This window comes from Pan troglodytes, chromosome 7 (assembly GCF_028858775.2).
Source record: "Pan troglodytes isolate AG18354 chromosome 7, NHGRI_mPanTro3-v2.0_pri, whole genome shotgun sequence".
Lineage (NCBI taxonomy): Eukaryota > Metazoa > Chordata > Mammalia > Primates > Hominidae > Pan > Pan troglodytes.
Window position 1 is genome coordinate 75,283,497 of NC_072405.2, and position 19,067 is coordinate 75,302,563.

Genomic DNA, 19,067 nt, shown 5'->3' on the forward strand with positions numbered 1-19,067 from the left:
ACTTGCTATTTTTCTAAATATTTACACTATTACTGCTTATGTTTACAAATTCTAAGTATCATTTCCCTCCAAAAAGTAGACTTTCCAGTTCTTGGCACTAATTCTTAGTCAAATAAGCCTGAAAATACTGGCAACCTTTTCAGTCTTGCATTGCTCTACCACAGGCATAATAAGGGCTCAGGACGAGATTTCTGCATTCTAAAGAAAAGTAGGCAATACCTTAAAATTTTAAAAACTAAGTAATTGATACTCACAAGCAGGTAACATCAACTAAAACTTTTTTCTTTACTAATTTTTCCTTTTCTTTTACAAGAGAATAATCATTAATATTATACTACAAAAGCATGTAGTCTCCATAATTAAAAAATTAAATGTCAGATATACAAGTAATGGCATTTTCTCCAATAATTCATAATTTTTACAATTTCTGCTATTTTGGAACAAACATTAAAATTCCCACGATTTAAGTATCATTAAATATGAACTGAAACACTTAGCATCTCAAAGAATTATCAAGAATGGTAGAATTTGTAATTAACTCTATAACTTACATGGGTGATATAGTTCCCCTTTGTTGTTTTATTTCTTAAATATACATTCTACTAAGGAATATTTTCATGTGAACAGCTCTGGTTTGAAAAATTAATTTATACTGTGAAGAGCCTTAAGGTTGTACAATTTTGTTAAATTATATGATAACCTTGAATGGTAGGATACATTTACTCAACTTAGAATATGGCGCTATTATTATTATAAATGGTGGTTGTTAATTCACATTAAGATAGGTGGAATTTAATCCAATTTTGCAAAGGCTTTGTTTTTATAAAAATCTTAAGATGGAAACCTTGCTTTGAGAACCATAAAACTCAAAATCTGTGTAGTATTTTAAGTATGAACCAATTGAAATTACTGTTGAAAAATGAAGACAAAACTGTATTGATATTCTGAAATAAACACTTTATGCTGCCACTATATTGACCAGTTGAAGTGTAATTAATGACAGAAGTAAATTTTTTACCTAAAGGTTAGTTATTAGTGAGGTCTACATATTTAGAGAGTTATTCAGTAGCAGATAGTATTGGTAGGTAACTACATAAAACAGTACTTTTATACATTTTGCTTTAGTAGCTAACATGTGATGTCAGTACAATTCTCAAAAACCTGTCATTAGTAGTATGAGTTGCTAGCAAGTGATCTTCCCTGAGGTAAGAGACCATATGCAAAAGTCAGTGTTCATCTCCAATGAAGATACTTAAAAATAATGGCAATAAGGACCTGTGGCCAGGAATTACAGATGCATTTCAGATTGATATCTTAATTGCAAGCAGTAGGCTTGACTGTAAAAACCAAACTAAAAATCACTGGAAGACACAGAGCCAGTATCAGTCAATAGCATTTGCTAGCTTTCTCAGGCCTCTACCCTAACATTTTCCAATAAAAATATCTGAAACAGATTGAAGGGGGAGAAATGGGTTTGCTCTTTAACTAGTTCCTGAGTAACCATTCTCATGGAGTTAATTATATTCTCTTAATATATGGCAGCATCTTGTTTTCTTCAATTTACAACAATTTCTCATTACCAGTATTCTAGTTACATACTATCTTCAACACTACCTGGACTTTAGGTCATCAACTTAAATTTGGTATGATTAACTATAAAATGGATTACTGAAGAAAAAATTTACAACTTTATTTCAATGTTTAGTGAAGCACTGCAAACAGAATTGCAGGAATGCATTTTAGTTATAATGTTACCTCTAGGGCTAAAAAAAAAAAAAAAACAAATTTACCTGAGATGTCTAGCTTGCACGCCAAGATGTGGCTATATCACAAATGGCAGTACTAGAAAAATAACCATGCTATAGTCATGTATTTGGTTATGAAAACCATATGGAAAGACAAAGGATGATATTTAAAAACTTAAAAGGAACCCTATTCTAAAACTTCTTTGTGAGGATACCTGGCCTACTTCTCAAAAACCATCAATTCACCCCAACTAAATTTTCAGCTGATTTGAAAGAATTTCAAGAAATTTGATCACTTATCAGAATTGAGCCTTTTATTCATTTATCAAGGGAGAACCCAAACTGTTACTGTACTATTCATACCTAACTGGCTTTTAAATAGCATTGCTGTAGCTAGAGAAATTAATAAAGTTGTCAGAGATTAAGTCCATCTTCTAACATTCTCATACGCATTCCAATTTGCACTAAATGTAAGAATAGGGAGATAAAGTTTGTTTCTGGTATTTTATGTTAGTGCTATGAGATATCTGTCAGTTATCAATGAAGAAAATATTTGTTAAAGAAGATTATATCATTTTACATGAAAGCAGTGCATTTTTTGATTAAACAGTTTTCCTGTATTTAAATCCCCCCAAAAAAAGTTCCAGTGGCTGAAAAAGCCAAAAATAATTATAGTGGTTAGTGAAGTGATATTTGTAATTCGTAGTTTAATACACAGAAGCCACCTTTACTAAGTAGTAAATAGTATTTGGTAGCTACAGCTCTTATTTTATGCAAAAATAGTGTACAATATAAAAGTTTAAAAATTTCCTGCTGTTTTGATAGGGAGAAAGAAAATTTAGGATGAAGATAAAATATAAAGACAAACGTGATAATGTGATAAAAACTAACCCAAATATATATTTTGCTCAGATACACCTGTAAAATGTCTAGATTCTCCATTCTTTCCTTATTTAAAATAGAGTAGTTTGTTTAAGAAGTGGATTCAGTTAGAGATACTTTCACAGAAAGATGACCAAAATCTGCCTTATCTGGAAACACAAGTTAAAGTACTGTCTATATCCCTTATGAATCAACAGGCAGAGATTTTTAAACATCTGATAAAATACTTTCTGACATACATTTTCTTAGAATTACAAACACAGTTCTGCATCTGTTACATGTGCAAACAGAGACAGCCAGGCTTTGAATGCTCTAGGTAAGAGATTGTATTAACATATATTTTGTCTTTCAGCCATTCAAATTCAACTTAATTTCAGTGAACAGAGAAGAATATGGGTTGAAATGTACATTTCAAGATACAGATTTGCAGAATAAAATAAAATAGTGCAATACCAATCTCAGGATAAACACTCTTCTGTTGTTTTTAAGGAATAAGCATGAAAGCTGCTTCTCAAGGAAACTGGCACTGAAGATTTGATGAATACACTAAGCAAATACCCAGCTGATCAGGGTGTGATGCAGTAAAATTTGCATCTAAACCCAAGTGAAGCCAACAAATAAACTCTTATGGATTCTGAAAAAAAAAAAAAATTTTGGCTCAAAGGGGCATAAATACACTTAGCATATACAGGCTTAAATACCACTGATCAAAATTGTAGAACAATTAACTCATTCATAAAGATAAACTCTTATTTATAAATTCTCTACTGCTACCATTATTTCTTTTTCTACCACACTTTGCAATCAACTTTTCTGCAAGATTAAAAAAAAAAAAATCAGGTTGTTCTTGACCAAGCCAGGAATCAAAAATAATGGTAACATATTAATAGAGCACACACAATTGGCTGTGGCTCAGACAGCAACACAACTGAATCACATTGACCTCATCAATCTAGAAGAGATTTTTCCCCAATCTTGCACAAATCAGCAAAATGTTATATCGTTACATTCTATTCTCAAGATATTTTCGCCAAGAAATCTCTATGAATGTGTTTACGTTCATAGAAACATTTGCATTCCACTGTCTAATAAATAATTGTATGAATTTTAAGATACAATTTAGTTCAGATAAAATTCAAGTTTACATAAACCTTTTGACACTAGTATGTGAGATGGTTACCTTGATGACATCAACATTAGCAAAATCTCATTTCCCCTCCATTTGTAGGCTTTTCAGAAATCAAACGTATTTAAGTAAGAGAATTTTCATGTTGGAAACATTAAGACTTTCATGGAATTAAAATTACAAAGAACTTCCAATGAACCACATATATGGAAGAAAGTCATCTCAGCAGATCTAACAGCTAATTTATAGAAATTCAGAGCCAGCCTGGGCAGCAGTATATTAAAAGCTATGGCCAATCACACACTTGCTATCATGCACTGAATAACAAGATATAATCTTTGAATTATATACGTACAAGATTTTTAATGACTAATCAAGTTACGTGGCCCAGCCAACAAATATTACATATTCACAATAAACATTCTGCCTTTATTAGCCTCTAATTAAATCAAGAGTGATCCATTGGCTCAGTTGTGTTAGTCATCTCAGCATCTTGACTATCCATCTCTTCAAGCTCCTCCACGGAATTTCCCCTTTGTGCTTTTGACCTTGTGGCAAAGGCTGCTCCCAGTGCATCTGCTACACAGCCATCAGTTGTTTCTGTATTCAAATTTTCAGTACCACCAGTTAAAGGAAAAGATTCAGGCAAACCAGTCTGAAGACTCCCAGACTTTGCAGAAGAACTCACAACTTCTGTTTTCCTTTGAGGAAGATCAGATGGTGACTGCTCTGTACTTTGATCCCGAAGGTGCCTGTCCATTGAAGCCTGAATAGAAGAAACCATTTCCTGCAATTTTTTTCGCTGGGCCTCAACCAAATCAGGATCAAGCTGCCTGCCGTCTCTCATTGTTACTACTCCAGGAGCTATTCGAATAAGCTCACTATTACTAGAAGAAGCTGTGAATACAGAAGGCTCTGTTTTAGTGGAACTATTACTAAAGTCTGTCCCTGTATTATGCTTTCTTACAACTGAAGTTTCCCTAGCTCTTGGATCAAGGTGTGGGTTACCAGACGCAGTTCCTAAAGAATGCCCTTTTCCCTGAAAGGCAGTTACGTTATGAAGTTGCTCAGATTTCTTTTTCACTACTCCACCACTACCTAGTTTTAATAGCCCATGTGAGGGACTTGATTCCCTACTTCTTGTAGTAGCCTCTGCTCGAACCTGACTTACAGCCTCTTTAACTAAATCTTCAACATCAGGACCAATGGGGAAATGTCCTGCAGCATCCACACACAATTCCAGTCTATCTTCAGAAGCATTATAGACAAAGGTTTTGCCAGGCAGATGTGGAAAAGTACAATGCTTGCCATCAGCCATACCTAAAAAGGGGAAAAGATATTTAACATATTAAAATCTTAAGGTATTAATAAAAGTGTAGTCAAGACAATTATAGTTAAAATAATGAATTTTAAATAACAATTTACAGATAACAGCTTTCACAACAAAATTCATTCAGATTTATTGTATTACAAAAAAGAACCACCACCATAGGACCCTAAAGTAGTTCTCCCCAGAGAATCTTTTTTTAAAAAAATTTTTTGCTATCTTAACTAACAGCAAAGTTAAGAATGGGGCTTGAGGTCAAAGAGTGGCTCACACATGTAAACCCAGCACTTTGGGAGGCTAAGGCAGGTGGATCACCTGAGGTCAGGAGCTCGAGACCAGCCTGGCCAACGTGGTGAAACCCCAACTCTACTGAGAATACAAAAAATTAGCTGGGCATGGCAGCAGGCGCCTGTAATCCCAGCTACTTGGGAGGCTGAGGCAGGAGAATCGCTTGAACCTGGGAGGCAGAGGTTGCAGTGAGCTGAGATTGCGGCACTGCACTCCAGCCTGGACAATAAGAGTGAAACTCTATCTCAAAAAAAAAAAAAAAAAAAGAATGGAGCTTGAGGCCAGGTGCAGTGGCTCATGCATATAATCCCAGCACTTTGGGAGGCAGACAGGTGGATCACTTGAGGTCAGGAGTTCAAGACCAGCCTGGCCAAAATGTTGAAACCCAGTCTCTACTAAAAATACAAAAATTAGCTGGGCATGGTGGTGTGTGAGCCTGTAGTCCCAGCTACTGGGGAGGCTGAGGCAGGAGAATTGCTTGAACCCAGGAGGCGGAGGTTGCAGTGAGCCGAGATGGCGCCACTATACCACTATACTCCAACCTGGGTGACAAAGCAAGACTCCATCTCAAAAAAAAAAAAAAAAAAAAAACAAAGGTTTTGCAGGTGTTTCCAGATTGCTACTGAGATGCTTTTCCTTGGCTATCCCTAGAAAGAATCATAGTTCCACACATGTTCATCACAGTATTACTTACAATGAAACAATGGAAAAAATCTAAATTTTCAACAAGAAATAAGTAAATTATTTCCTATCTACCTGTTGGAAGTATATGCAGCTATTAAAATTTAGATAAATAGGCCCGGCGCAGTGGCTCACACCTGTAATCCCAGCACTTTGGGAGGCCAAGGCGGGCAGATCATGAGGTCAGGAGTTTGAGACCAGCCTGGCCAACAGGGTGAAACCCCATCTCTACTAAAAATACAAAAATTAGCCAGGTATGGTGGTGCGCGCCTGTAGTCCCAGCTACTCAGGAGGCTGAGGCAGGGAGAATTGCTTGAACCCAGGAGGTGGAGGTTGTGCTGAGCCAAGATTGCACCACTGCACTCCAGCCTGGGCAACAGAACAAGACTCCATCTAAAAAAAAAAAAAAAATTCAGATAAATAATGCTTGAACCCAAGAGGCGGAGGCTGCAGTGAGCCAAGATCATGCCACTGCACTCCAGACTGGGCAACAGTGAGACTCTGTCTCAAAAAAAAAAAATTTAGATAGGAAGCTGTGATGCCTGATATATACAGTAAAATGTGCATGATGCTGCAACAGCAGGAAACAAATATAAGTACTATGATTACAATCTTGCCTAAAACATGTATGTATAAGACAAATATTTTTAAATGATAGGTGATGTTTCCCATTTCTATAGTTTCTGCACGTTTATATTGTTATTTAAAAACTCCAGCCAGGCATGGTGGCTCAGCACATTGGGGGGCTGAGGCGGGAGGATCGCTTGGAGTTTGTTTCCAACAAACAAAGGCTAGGAGTTTGATACCAGCTGGGCAACATGGTAAGACCCTGGTCTCTACAAAAAAAACAAAAGGTTAGCTGAGGGTGATGGCATACACCTATAGTCTCAGCTTTTTGGGAGGCTGAGGCAGGAGGATCACTGAGCTCTGGAGTTTGAGGCTGCAGTGAGCTATTACTGAGCCACTGAACTCCAACATGGGTGATAGCAAGAAACTGTCTAAAAACAAAACAAAACAAAAAACAAACGCCCCAATTTAAAATATATATTTAAAAATCAATGGATATGCCGGGCACAGTGGCTCACACCTGTAATCCCAGCACTTTGGGAGGCCTGGGCAACAGAGCAAGACTCCGTCTCAAAAAAAAAAAAAAAGATATACTTTAAATACAATACAAATACTGTTGTGATACTTGTAAGCATAATTGTTTAGGGGGTTTTTTTGGCAGGTATAGAGAGAATGTTCAGATTTTATATAGTCCTTCGAATTTTAATTCAAATTTTAAGAAGCAAGGCACATTAAAATTTCTCTATCACATATCAACAATTCCATTACTTAGGGCCGGGCACAGTGGCTCACACCTGTAATCCCAGCACTTTGGGAGGCTGAGGCGGGTGGATCACAAGGTCAGGAGATCGAGACCATCCTGGCTAGCACAGTGAAACCCCATCTCTACCAAAAATACAAAAAAAATTAGCCGGGCGTGGTGGCAGGCACCTGTAGTCCCAGCTACTCGGGAGGCTGAGGCAGGAGAATGGTGTGAACCCAGGAGGTGGAACTTGCAGTGAGCCAAGACCGTGCCATTGCACTCCAGCCAGGGCGACAGAGCGAGACTCCGTCTCAAAACAAAACAAAACAAAAATTCCATTACTTATATATGCTAATGACATGTATACTAGTATTTATAGTTACATTATTCTTTACATTAAAAACCCAGAAACTACCCAAAAGCTCATGAGCAGAACAATGAATTGTGTTAAAAACAATACAACAGAATACTATGCAGCAGTGAAAATGAATAACCTATAGTTGAACTCATCAACACAGATGTATCTGAAAAAGTGTTGCTAAACTAAACAAGTCAGCCAGGTTTGGGGCTCATGCCTGTAATCCCAGCACTAGGGGAGGCAGAGGCAAATTGACTACTTGAGCCTAAGAGTTCCAGCCTGGGCAACCTAAGGAGACCTCACCTCTACGAAAAATTTAAAAAATTAGCTGGGTGTAGTGGCATATGCCTGTAGTCCCAGCAACCTGGAAGACTGAGGCAGAAGGATCACTTGAGCCAGGGAGGTTGAGGCTGCAGGAAGTTGTGATCATACCACTGCGCTCCAGCCTGACAGTAAAACCCCATCTCAAAAAAAAAAAAAAAAAAAAAAGGCCACGCGCGGTGGCTCACGCCTGTAATCCCAGCACTTTGGGAGGCCAAGGCGGGTGGATCACGAGGTCAGCAGATCAAGACCATCCTGGCTAACACGGTGAAACCTTGTCTCTACTAAAAACACAAAAATTAGCCAGGCGTGGTGGCGGGCGCCTGGAGTCCCAGCTACTCAGGAGGCTGAGGCAGAAGAATGGTGTGAACCCAGGAGGCAGAGTTTGCAGTGAGCCGAGATCACGCCACTGCACTCCAGCCTGGGCGACAGAGCGAGACTCCTGTCTCAAAAAAAAGAAAGAAAGAAAGAAATCATAGAAGAAGGTATACAGCATAATTCCATTTTTATAAAGTTCAAACACAGGCAAAGTTGAGTATTATATAGTTAAAACTAAATTTTCCATTCATTTCTTCATTTCTCTGTACAAAAACCTGCAAGAAAACTCTCTCTCTCTCTCTCTCTCTCTCTCTCTATATATATATATATACACACATATATTTTGTGGGGGACAGGGTCTCACTCTGTCAACCAGGCTGGAGTACAGTGGTGTGTGATCATGGCTCACCGTGGCCTCAGCCTCCTGAGCTCAAGTGATCCTCCCACGTCAGCCTCACCAGTAGCTGAGACTACGGGCACATGCCACCACACCTGGCCAATTTTTCTATTTTTAGTAGAGACAGCGTTTCATCATGTTGCCCAGGCTCGTCTCAAACCCCTAGGCTCGAGCCATCTGTCCGCCTTGGCCTCCCACAATGCTGGGATTACAGGCATGAGACACCACACCTGACCGAAAACTTACTATATTTTAAGCCAATTAATTTTATTTTATTTTATTTATTTATTTTTTTTTTGGTGTTGCTGGGGTTGGGGGAAATGGTGTCTGCTCTCAGCTCTGTTGCCTAGGCTGGAGTGCAGTGGTGTGATCTCAGCTCACTGCAGCCTCCTCCTCCCAGGTTCAAGCGATTCTCATGCCTCAGCCTCCTGGGTAGCTAGGATTACAGGTGCCTGCCACCATACACAACAAATTTTTGCATTTTTTGTAGAGACAGGGTTTCACCATGTTAAATGATCTGCCCACCTAGGGTGGGCAAAGTGCTGGGATTATAGGCATGGACCCTGTACCTGGCCTGAGCCAATTAATTTTAGAATACCTTTCCAAAAATGAAGAACAGAAATAGTAATAGTATAGTTTAGTTATAATGGGCAATACTGTTTTTCAAATGTAGATGTAACCATCTATATGTTAAGGTGGATTTGAATAAAATAAGAGAGTTATGTATGCTCCTTTCCTGTTTTTGGAAGACGGAGGTAAATGGCTGGGGTTGAGAGGGGCTTGATATGTTTTGATTCTTTGACCACAGGATGATGATGATGATAATAATAATAAATGGGAGCTACATGATGAGAACATATGGACACAAAGAGGGGAACAACACACACTTGGGCCTTTCGGAGCATAGAGGGTGGGAGGAGGGAGGATCAGGTGGGTGCTAGGCTAAATATCTGGGTGATGAAATAATCTGTACAACAAATCCCCATGACACAAGTTTACCTAGGTAACAAACCTGCACTTGTACCCCGAACTTAAAAATAATAGTAATAATTTGCCACATGAATCTGTTATAAAAATATAGAGAAAAATTTACCACAAATATCAGAAAAAAATCTATTTTGGAAGGTACTTTTCTGAGGATGATCCATTTCAAATGGCTGTGTTATAGTCAGAATTTTAATTTTGTGAACAACAGCTGGAATTCTAATAACAACAACAACAAACATTTGCTAAGTATTTATTAGGTACCAGATCATTTGCTAACTGCTATACATCCACCATCTCCTTTGATCCTCACAATCACCCTGACATTATCATACCCACTTTACAAATAAACTGACACTTAGAAGTCAGAGTGTAATACATCCAGAATTTGATCTCAAATGTTCTGACTCTGATACAGAAAGGAGGCAGGGAAATACTAGGCAGAAAAGGGCAAGGTCCCTAGTGGAGGCCCACCCTCAAGCCTGGACCTGCGGCCCAAAGTGAGAACATGTATTCCTGTTTTTCCGCTCAAATGTTGCTTTTTGGCCTGCCCTGCCCCCCATCCTGTACCCATAAAAACCCCAAGCAGACCAGCAGACTGGCAGAGTGGCAGAGAATGAGAGAAGAGAAGAAACAGCTGGATGTCAGAGAAAAGTAGCTTGACTTCAGAGGGATGGCTTGACGGGGGTGCTTCAGGGAAGAGTTTGGCCGGGGACAGCTGAACTCCAGGGGAAGACCACCTTTCCAGTCCGTCCCCTTTCCAGCTCCCCACCCCACTGAGAGCCACCTCCACCACTCAAAAAAATCCTCCACATTCACCACCCTTCAATTTGTTCATGCAACCTGATTCTTCCTGGATGCCAGAGAAGAACTTGGGTACCAAGAGGGTGGGCGCAAAAGGCTGTCACCCTGACCCTTCAATGAGCTGTTAAGCACTTAAGCTATTTGTGGAGGGGAAAGCTAAAAGGGCACACTGTTAACACATGCCCTCTGGGGCCCTGGGGGCCACAGGTACCCCCCCTAGATGCTGCTGCAGGGCCGCACAGAGTTCTACTCCTGCTGGTGCCCAGAAGCACTTGTCCCGGCCCCTGTATCTGCTGACCTGTGTGCTGCCTGTCCCATGAAGGGTTGAGAGCTGCGGGCTGAGTAAGCAAGCCAACCCCTTCACAAGCCCCTCGGGGGTCAAGGGAACTATCCCGTTTCAACTCCAGAGCTCTAAACTACCTCTTAATGATAAATACCACATGTAACATTCTAGGAAATATGACAACTCTATTGAGATATAGTTCACATACAATTCACCCATTTTAAGTGTATAAACAAATGGTTTGGGACATATATATATAGTTTTTTTTTTTAGAGACAGAGTTTCCCTCTATCACCCAGGCTGCAGTGTGGTAGTGCAATCATAGCTCACTGCGATCTGGGCTCAACAGATCCTTCCACCTCAGCCTCCCAGTGCTGGGATTACAGGCATGAGCTACTGTGCATAGCCAGTTTTTAGCGTATTCACAAAGTTGTGGAACTTTTAGAAGTTTCATCACCCCAAAAAGAAACCCTGAACCTTAGCAGTCATTCCCTCTACCTCATTCCCAGCCCTAGGGAAGCCACTGATTCACTCTCTGTTTCTCTAAGTGTTCCTATTCTGGATATTTCACTATATGCTCTTTTGTGACTGGCTTCTTTCACATGGCATAATGTTTTCAAGGTTCATCCATGATGTAACAAGTACCAATACTTTACTACTTTTTATTGCCAAATAATATTTCACTGTATGGCTATAACACATTTTATTTATCCAATCATCAGTTGATGGACATTTTAGTAACTTCCATTTTAGGCTATGATGAATAATGCACCTATGAACATTTGTGTACAAATTTTGTGTGGACATATGTTTCCATTTATCTTGGGTATACATCTAAGAGTAGAACTGCTGGATCATATAGTAACTCTACATTTAACCTTTTGAGGAACTGCCAAAGTTCCCAAGTGGCTGCATCATTTTTACATTCCTACCAGCAATGTATGAGGGTTCCAATTTCTCTACATTCTCACCTACAATTCTTATTATGTGACTTTTGGACCACAGCCAGGCTAGTGAGTATGAAGTATTATACCATCCCATTTTTCTTTTGATTTGCATTCCCCTGATGACTAATGATGTTTAGCATCTTTTCACGTGTGATTGGCCATTTATATATTTTCTCTGGAGAGAAATTTATTCATATCTTTTGCCCATTTTTAACTGTTATTTGTCTTTTGTTTAGTTGTAAGAGTTCTTTATATTCTAGATACAAATCCATTCTCAGATACATGTTTGCAAAAATTTTCTCCCATTCTGTGGGTTGTGTATTTACTTTCTCGATAGTATAATTTGTAGCACAGAAGTTTGCTTTTTATTTTTTCTCTTGTTATTTATGCTTTTATTTTTGTATCTAAGATTATGCCTAATCCAAGGTCAATACAGTTTATGCTTATGTTTTCTTCTAAGAGTTTTCTAGTTTTAGCAAGTAAACTTAGGTCTTTGATCTATTTTGAATTAATTTTGTATATGGTGTGAGGCAGAGGTCAAACCTGAGGTAGACATCAAACTTCAATATTTTGCATGCTAATATCTAATTGTCTGAGGACCACTTGTTGAAAAGACTATTCTTTCCCCACTGAATTGTCTCAGCAACACAGTTAACATTTAAAAAATAATTTCAAACTAGAAACAAAACTATTTTGAAAAGAGTAAAGATAGACATCCCCATGCCACCCCCTTATCCTTCAACCCCCTCCCACACACAAAACACAACTGAAGGAAGTTATTTGCAGTTGCATGGAAGATAGTGCATATTGATCCAGATTACTGGAATCCCCATAATCCATCCTAATTAAATACTAACTTCTAAAAACCACTAATTAGTATCAATATATTTCAGAAAGTAGAATTTAAAAAAGAATTTAAAAAAAAGAAGAAAATAAAACAAAGTAGAATGAAATGAAAGATAAAAAGTTTAAAAGGGATGTAAAAAGGCCAGGCATGGTGGCTCACACCTGTAATCTCAGCAATTTGGGAGGCCGAGGTGTGCAGATCACCTGAGGTCAGGAGTTCTAGACCAGCCTGGCCAACATGGCGAAACCCCATGTCTACTAAAAATACAAAAATTAGCCAGGCATAGTGGCACATGCCTTTAATCCCAGCTACTTGGGAGGCTGAGGCAGGAGAATCACGTCAACTCAGGAGGTGGAGGTTAAAGTAAGCTGAGATCACGGCACTGCACTCCAGCCTAGGCAACAGAGTGAGACTTCATCTCAGAAACAAAAAAAAAAAGATGTTAAAAAAAAGGGAAGGGAAAGGATGCTTAGAGAGAAATTTATAGCTTTAAATGCCTACATTAAAAAAAAATTTGTAGGCTGGGCATGGTGCCTCATGCCTGTAATCTCAGCACTTTGGAAGGCCAAGGTGGGTAGATCTCTTAAGGCCAGGAATTCAAGACTGGCCTGGCTAACATGGCGAAACCCTGTCTCTACTAAAAATACAAAAATTAGTTGGGCATAGTGACGCACACCTCTAATCCCAGCTACTCGGGGAGGCTGAGGCATGAGAATTGCTTGAATCTGGGAGGCGGAGGTTGCAGTAAGCCAAGATTGCACCACTGCACTCCAGCCCAGGCAAGAGATTGAGACTCTGTCTCAAAAAGTAAAATAAAGAAATAAGAAAAAAAAGAGCAAATTAAACCTAAAGTAAGCATAAGGAAGGAAAAAATAAACATAAAAGCAGAAATCAATGAAACTGAAATCAGAAAAATAACAAACAAAAAAAACCCTATGAATCCAAATGTTTCTTTGAAAAGATCAACAGCCAGACTGGACAGCCAAAAAAAAAAAAGAGGCACAAGTTGCCAAGATCAGAAATGAAAGAACTACAGATTCTACAGACACTAAAAGGACAACAATAGGGGAATACTAGAAACAACTTTATGCCAATACAGTTGATAACTTGGATGAAATGGGCAGATTTCTTAAAAGACAAAACTAACAAAGCTTACTCAAAAAGAAATAGATAATTTTAAAAGTACTCTATTAAAGAAATTAAATTTGTAGCTAAAAAACTGCCCAGCAAAGAAAACTCTAAGCAAAGATGGTTTCACTGGTGAATTCTACCAGTTAAAACTATTACAAAATCTACCAAAAAACAGAAGAAAAGAGGAGGCAATGCTTCTCAGTGCTATTTTATGAAGCCAACATTACCCTGATTAAACAGTCATTACAAGAAAACTACAGATAATTATCCTTCCTGAACACAATCACAAAAACACTCAACAAAATATTAGCAAATTAAATCCAGCAAGTAAAGTTGGTTCAACATTCAAAAAAATCAATGTAATTCACGCTATCAACAAACCAAAAGAGAAAAACCATATGATCATCTTGATACATGTAGGAAAAGAGCATCTCACAAAATTCAACCTCCATTCATAATATAAACTCTCAACAAACCCAGGAATAGAAAGAAATGTCCTCAATCAATCCTCAATCTTACAAAAGGTATCTCTGAAAAACCTGCAAGCTGAATGCTTCCAAGATATGGAAAAAGGAAATAATGTCTACTCTCACCTTTCCGACTCAACACTGAACTGAAGGTCCTAGCCATTGCTAATAAAATTGTCTTTTATTTCCAAAACACGTGATGATCTACATAGACAAGGATCTGCTAAAAGTTGCTAAAATATGTGAGTTTAGCAAGGTCACACATGGGGTACAAGGGCAATCAAGGGCAATGTAAAAAAAAAAAAAAATTTTAGGCCAGGTGCAGTAGTTCACACCTGTAATCCTAGCACTTTGGGAGGCTGAGGTGGGCGGATTACTTTGAGCTCAGGAGTTTGAGACCAGCCTGGGCAATACAGTGAAACCCCGTCTCTACAAAAAATACAAAAATTAGCTGGGTGTGGTGGCCCACATCTGTGGTCCCAGCTACTTGGGAGGCTGAGGCTGGAGAATCGCTTGAGCCCAGTTGGTGGTGGGACACGGGTGGTGGGGGTTGCAGTGAGCTAAGATTGCGCCACTGCACTCCAGCCTGGGTGATGGAGTGAGACCCTGCATCCAAGAAAAAAGAGGCCAGGCATGGTGGCTCATGCCTGTAATCCCAGCACTTTGGGAGATTCAGGCAGGCAGATCACGAGTCAGGAGTTCGAGACCAGCTTGGCCGACATAGTGAAACCCCGTCTCTACTAAAAATAAAAAAATTAGCTGGGCATTGTTGCGTGCACCTGTAGTCTCAGCTACTCGGGAAGCTGAGACAGGAGAATCGCTTGAACTCAGGAGGCAGAGATTGTGGTGAGCTGAGATTGCGCCACTGCACTGGCGCAATGGGCAACAGAGCAAGACTCCATCTCAAAAAATAAAACAAAAGAAAAAGAAAAAGAAAGCCAGTTTTATTTCTATGTACTAGAAATGAACAATAAGAAATTTGAAATTTGTAGAAGCATCTTTTACAGTATCATCCAAAAAACAAATATTTCATGGTATAAATCTAACAAACTATGTGTCAGACCTATCTGCTGTAAACTACAAAATTTTGATGAGAGATATTAAAGACTTAATGAAGAAATATAACATTTTTGGTCAGGCACAGTGGCTCATGCCTGTAATCTCAGAACTTTGGGAGACTGAGGCAGGAGATGGCTTGAGCCCAGGAGTTCAAGACTAGCCTGGGCAGCAATATGGCAAAACCCTGTCTCTACAAAAAAAAAAAAAAAAAAAAAAAAAAAAATTAGCAGGGCGTGGTGGTGCGCACCTGTAGTCCCTGCTACTCAGGAGGCCGAGGTGGGAGATCAACTGAGCCAGGTAGGTCGACGATGCAGTAAACTGTGATTGTGTCACTGCACTCCAACCCGGGTAACAAAGTGGGACCCTGTCTCAATAAAACCAAAAACAAGAAATATAACATCTTCATAATTCAAAAGACTCATTGTTGTCAAGATATCAACTGTCCCCAATTTGATCTATACAGATGCTCCTCAACTTACAACGGGTTACAGCCAGATAAACTCAAAGTCAAAATGCATTTTTTTTTTTTTTTGAGACAGAGTCTTGCTCTGTCACCCAGGCTGGAGTGCCAGCAGTGTGATCTCGGCTCAATGCAACCTCCACCTCCTGGGTTCAAGGGCTTCTCCTGCCTCAGCCTCCCAAATAGCTGGGATTACGGGCGCATGCCACCGCACCTGACTAATTTTTATATTTTTAGTAGAGACGGGGTTTCACAGTGTTGGCCAGGCTGGTCTCAAACTCTTGACCTCAAGTGATCTGCTTGCCTCGGCCTCTCAAAGTGCTGGGATAACAGGCCACTGTGCCTGGCCCAAAATGCATTTAATACCCTGATAAACCCATCATAAAGTCAAAAAGTCCTAAATCAGGCACAGCCTGTATATTCAATGCAATCACAATAAAAATCCTGGCAGACTCTTTTTGAAGAAATCAAGCTGATTCTAAAATGTATATGGATAGGCCAGGCGCGGTGGCTCACGCCTGTAATCCCAATACTTTGGGAGGCTGAGGAAGGCAGATCACTTGAGGTCAGGAGTTTGAGATCAGCCTGACCAACATAGTGAAACCTTGTCTCTACGAAAATTACAAAAATTAGCCAGGTGTGGTGCTGTACGCCTGTAATCCCAGCTACTCAGGAAGCTGAGGCAGGAAAGAATTGCTTGAACCCAGGAGATGGAGGTTGCAGTGACCCAAGATCGTGCACTCCATCCAACCTGGGTGACGGAGTGAGACTCCATCTCAAAAAAATAAATAACTACAGAAGTTTGAGACCAGCCTGGGCAACATGGTGAAACCCCGTCTCTACTAAAAACACAAAAAATTAGCCGGGTGTGGTGGTGTGCACCTGTAATCCCAGCTACTTGGGAAGCTGAGACAGGAGAATCACTTGAACCCAGGAGGCAGAGGTTGCAGTGAGCCAATATCTCACCACTGCACTCCAGCCTAGGCAACAGAGCGAGACTCTGTCTCAAAAATAAATAAATAAGTAAATTAAATAAATAAATAGGCCAGGCATGGTGGCTCACGCCTGTAATTCCAGCACTTTGGGAGGCCAGGGCGGATGGACCACGAGGTCAGGAGTTCAAGACCAGCCTAGCCAAGATGGTGAAACCCCGTCTCTACTAAAACTACAAAAATTAGCCAGGCGCGGTGGCAGGCGCCTGTAATCCCAGCTACTTGGGGGACTGAGGCAGGAGAATGGCTTGAATCTGGGAGGCAGAGGTTGCAGTGACCCAAGACTGCGACACTGCACTCCAGCCTGGGCGACAGAGTAAGACTCCATCTCAAAAACATAAGTAAGTAAATAAGTAAGTAAATAAATAAATAAAAATAATAAAATTTATATGGATAAACAAAGGACTCAGAACACCCAAAACAATTCTGAAAAAGAAAAAAAGATGGAGGACTCACACTGATTTCAAGAATAACTATAAGATACAATAATCAGGATTATTACTGTACTGGAGAAAGGAGAGACATATAGATCAACAAAACAGAAAAGAGATTCTACAAATACTAATAGAACCACACATATAGTCAGTTGATTTAAGAAAAAGTAACTTCACTGAGGTATATTTTGCATATCACATAATTCATCCTTTTCAGGTGTATGACTCATGGTCAACTGATTTTTGACAAATATACCAAAATAATTCAATGGATAACATAAAGCCTTTTCAAGAAATGGTGCTGGAACAACTGGTCATCCATACATTAAAAAATGAACCTTAACTCATACCCTGCAACATATTAAAAAATCAACTTGAAATGGATCATAAACCTAAATATAAAACCTAAAACTATAAACTCCTAGAAAAAAACACAATTGATTCTCCCACCTCAGCCTCCTGAGTAGCTGGGACCACAGGCACATGCCCAACTATTTTTTATATATTTTTTATATTTTATATTTTTTATATTTTTAGTAGGGATGGGGTTTCATCATGTTGCCCAGTCTGGTCTTGAACTCCTGAGCTCAGGCAATCCGCTCACCTTGGCCTCCCAAAATGCTGGGATTACAGGTGTGAGCCACAGTACCTGGCCAGTTACAGGTCTTTTAAAATGTGACACATCTATATCATGGAATACTACTCAGCAATAAAAAGGAATAAACTCTAGTTATTCAAAGTGTTTTTAAAAAACGAAGGAATAAACTAACACATGCAACAAGACAGATCTCAAAAGCATATTAAAACAAATAGGCACATTCTTTCTGTATAGGGCAACATTTGTGCACCATATGGTTTCTTTCACAAGTATTCAACTCTGCCACTGTAATGTGAAAGAAGCCATAGACAACATGTAAACATGAGTGTGGCTGTGCTCCAATAAAACTGCCTGTCTGTCTATCTATCTAATCTAATCTATCTAATTGATCATTTATCTAATCTATCTAATCTATCATCCATCCGTCCATCTACCTAATCTATCATCTATCTGATCTAATCTATCCAATGTATCATCTATGTATCTAATCTATTATCTATCTATCTATCTATCTATCTATCTATCTATCTATCTATCTATCTATCTGAGTCTCACTCTGTCACCCAGGCTGGAGTGCAGTGGCACGATCTTGGCTCACTACTACCTCCACCTCCTGGGTTCAAGCAATTCTCGGGTCTCAGCCTCCCAAGTAGCTGGGACTATAGTCGTGCACCACCACACCCGGCTAATTTTTTTGTATTTTTTGAAGAGATGAGGTTTTACCATGTTGGCCAGGCTGGTCTCACACTCCTAGCCTCAAGTGATCTGCCCAACTCGGCCTCCCAAAGTGCTGGAATTACAGGTGTGAGCCACTGTGCTCAGCCCCAGTAAAACTTTTAAGTATTCAGCCAGGCACAGTGGCTCACACCTGTAATTGCACACTTTGGGAGGCCGATGCAGGAAGATCACCTGAGCTCAGGAATTCAAGACAAGCCTAGGCAACATAGTAAGACCTTGTCTCTACAAAAAATGTAAAAAAAATTAGTCGGGCATGGTGGCTTATGCCTGTAGTCCCAGCTACTCAGTAGGGTGAAGGATGAGGATCACTTGAGCCCAGAGGATTGACGCTAGAGGCTGCAGTGAGTCACGATCATACCACTGCACTCCAGCCTGGGCAACAGAGCAAGACTCTGTCTCAAAACTAGTAATAATAATAATAATAAATTATATAAACAGGCAGCAGGCTGGGTGCAGTGGCTCATGCTTGTAATCTGTCGCTTGTAATCCTAGCACTTTGGGAGGTCAAGGCGAGAGGATTGCTCGAGCTCAAGAGTTCAAGACCAGCCTGGGCAACATGGCAAAACCCCAT

The 19,067-nt window shown here is 39.6% G+C and overlaps 1 protein-coding gene across 1 annotated transcript in view; it reads right to left on the reverse strand.

The window, feature by feature from the left end:
* Positions 1-266: 266 nt before the first annotated feature.
* The window catches only part of VCPIP1 (valosin containing protein interacting protein 1), a 36,684-nt gene continuing 17,883 nt past the window's right edge, over positions 267-19,067 (reverse strand). The window contains exon 3 of the mRNA XM_001161197.6: positions 267-5,073. Within this exon, the coding sequence (XP_001161197.1) occupies positions 4,202-5,073 (872 nt within the window). The 3' untranslated portion in view covers positions 267-4,201. The remainder of the gene's footprint in view (positions 5,074-19,067) is intronic.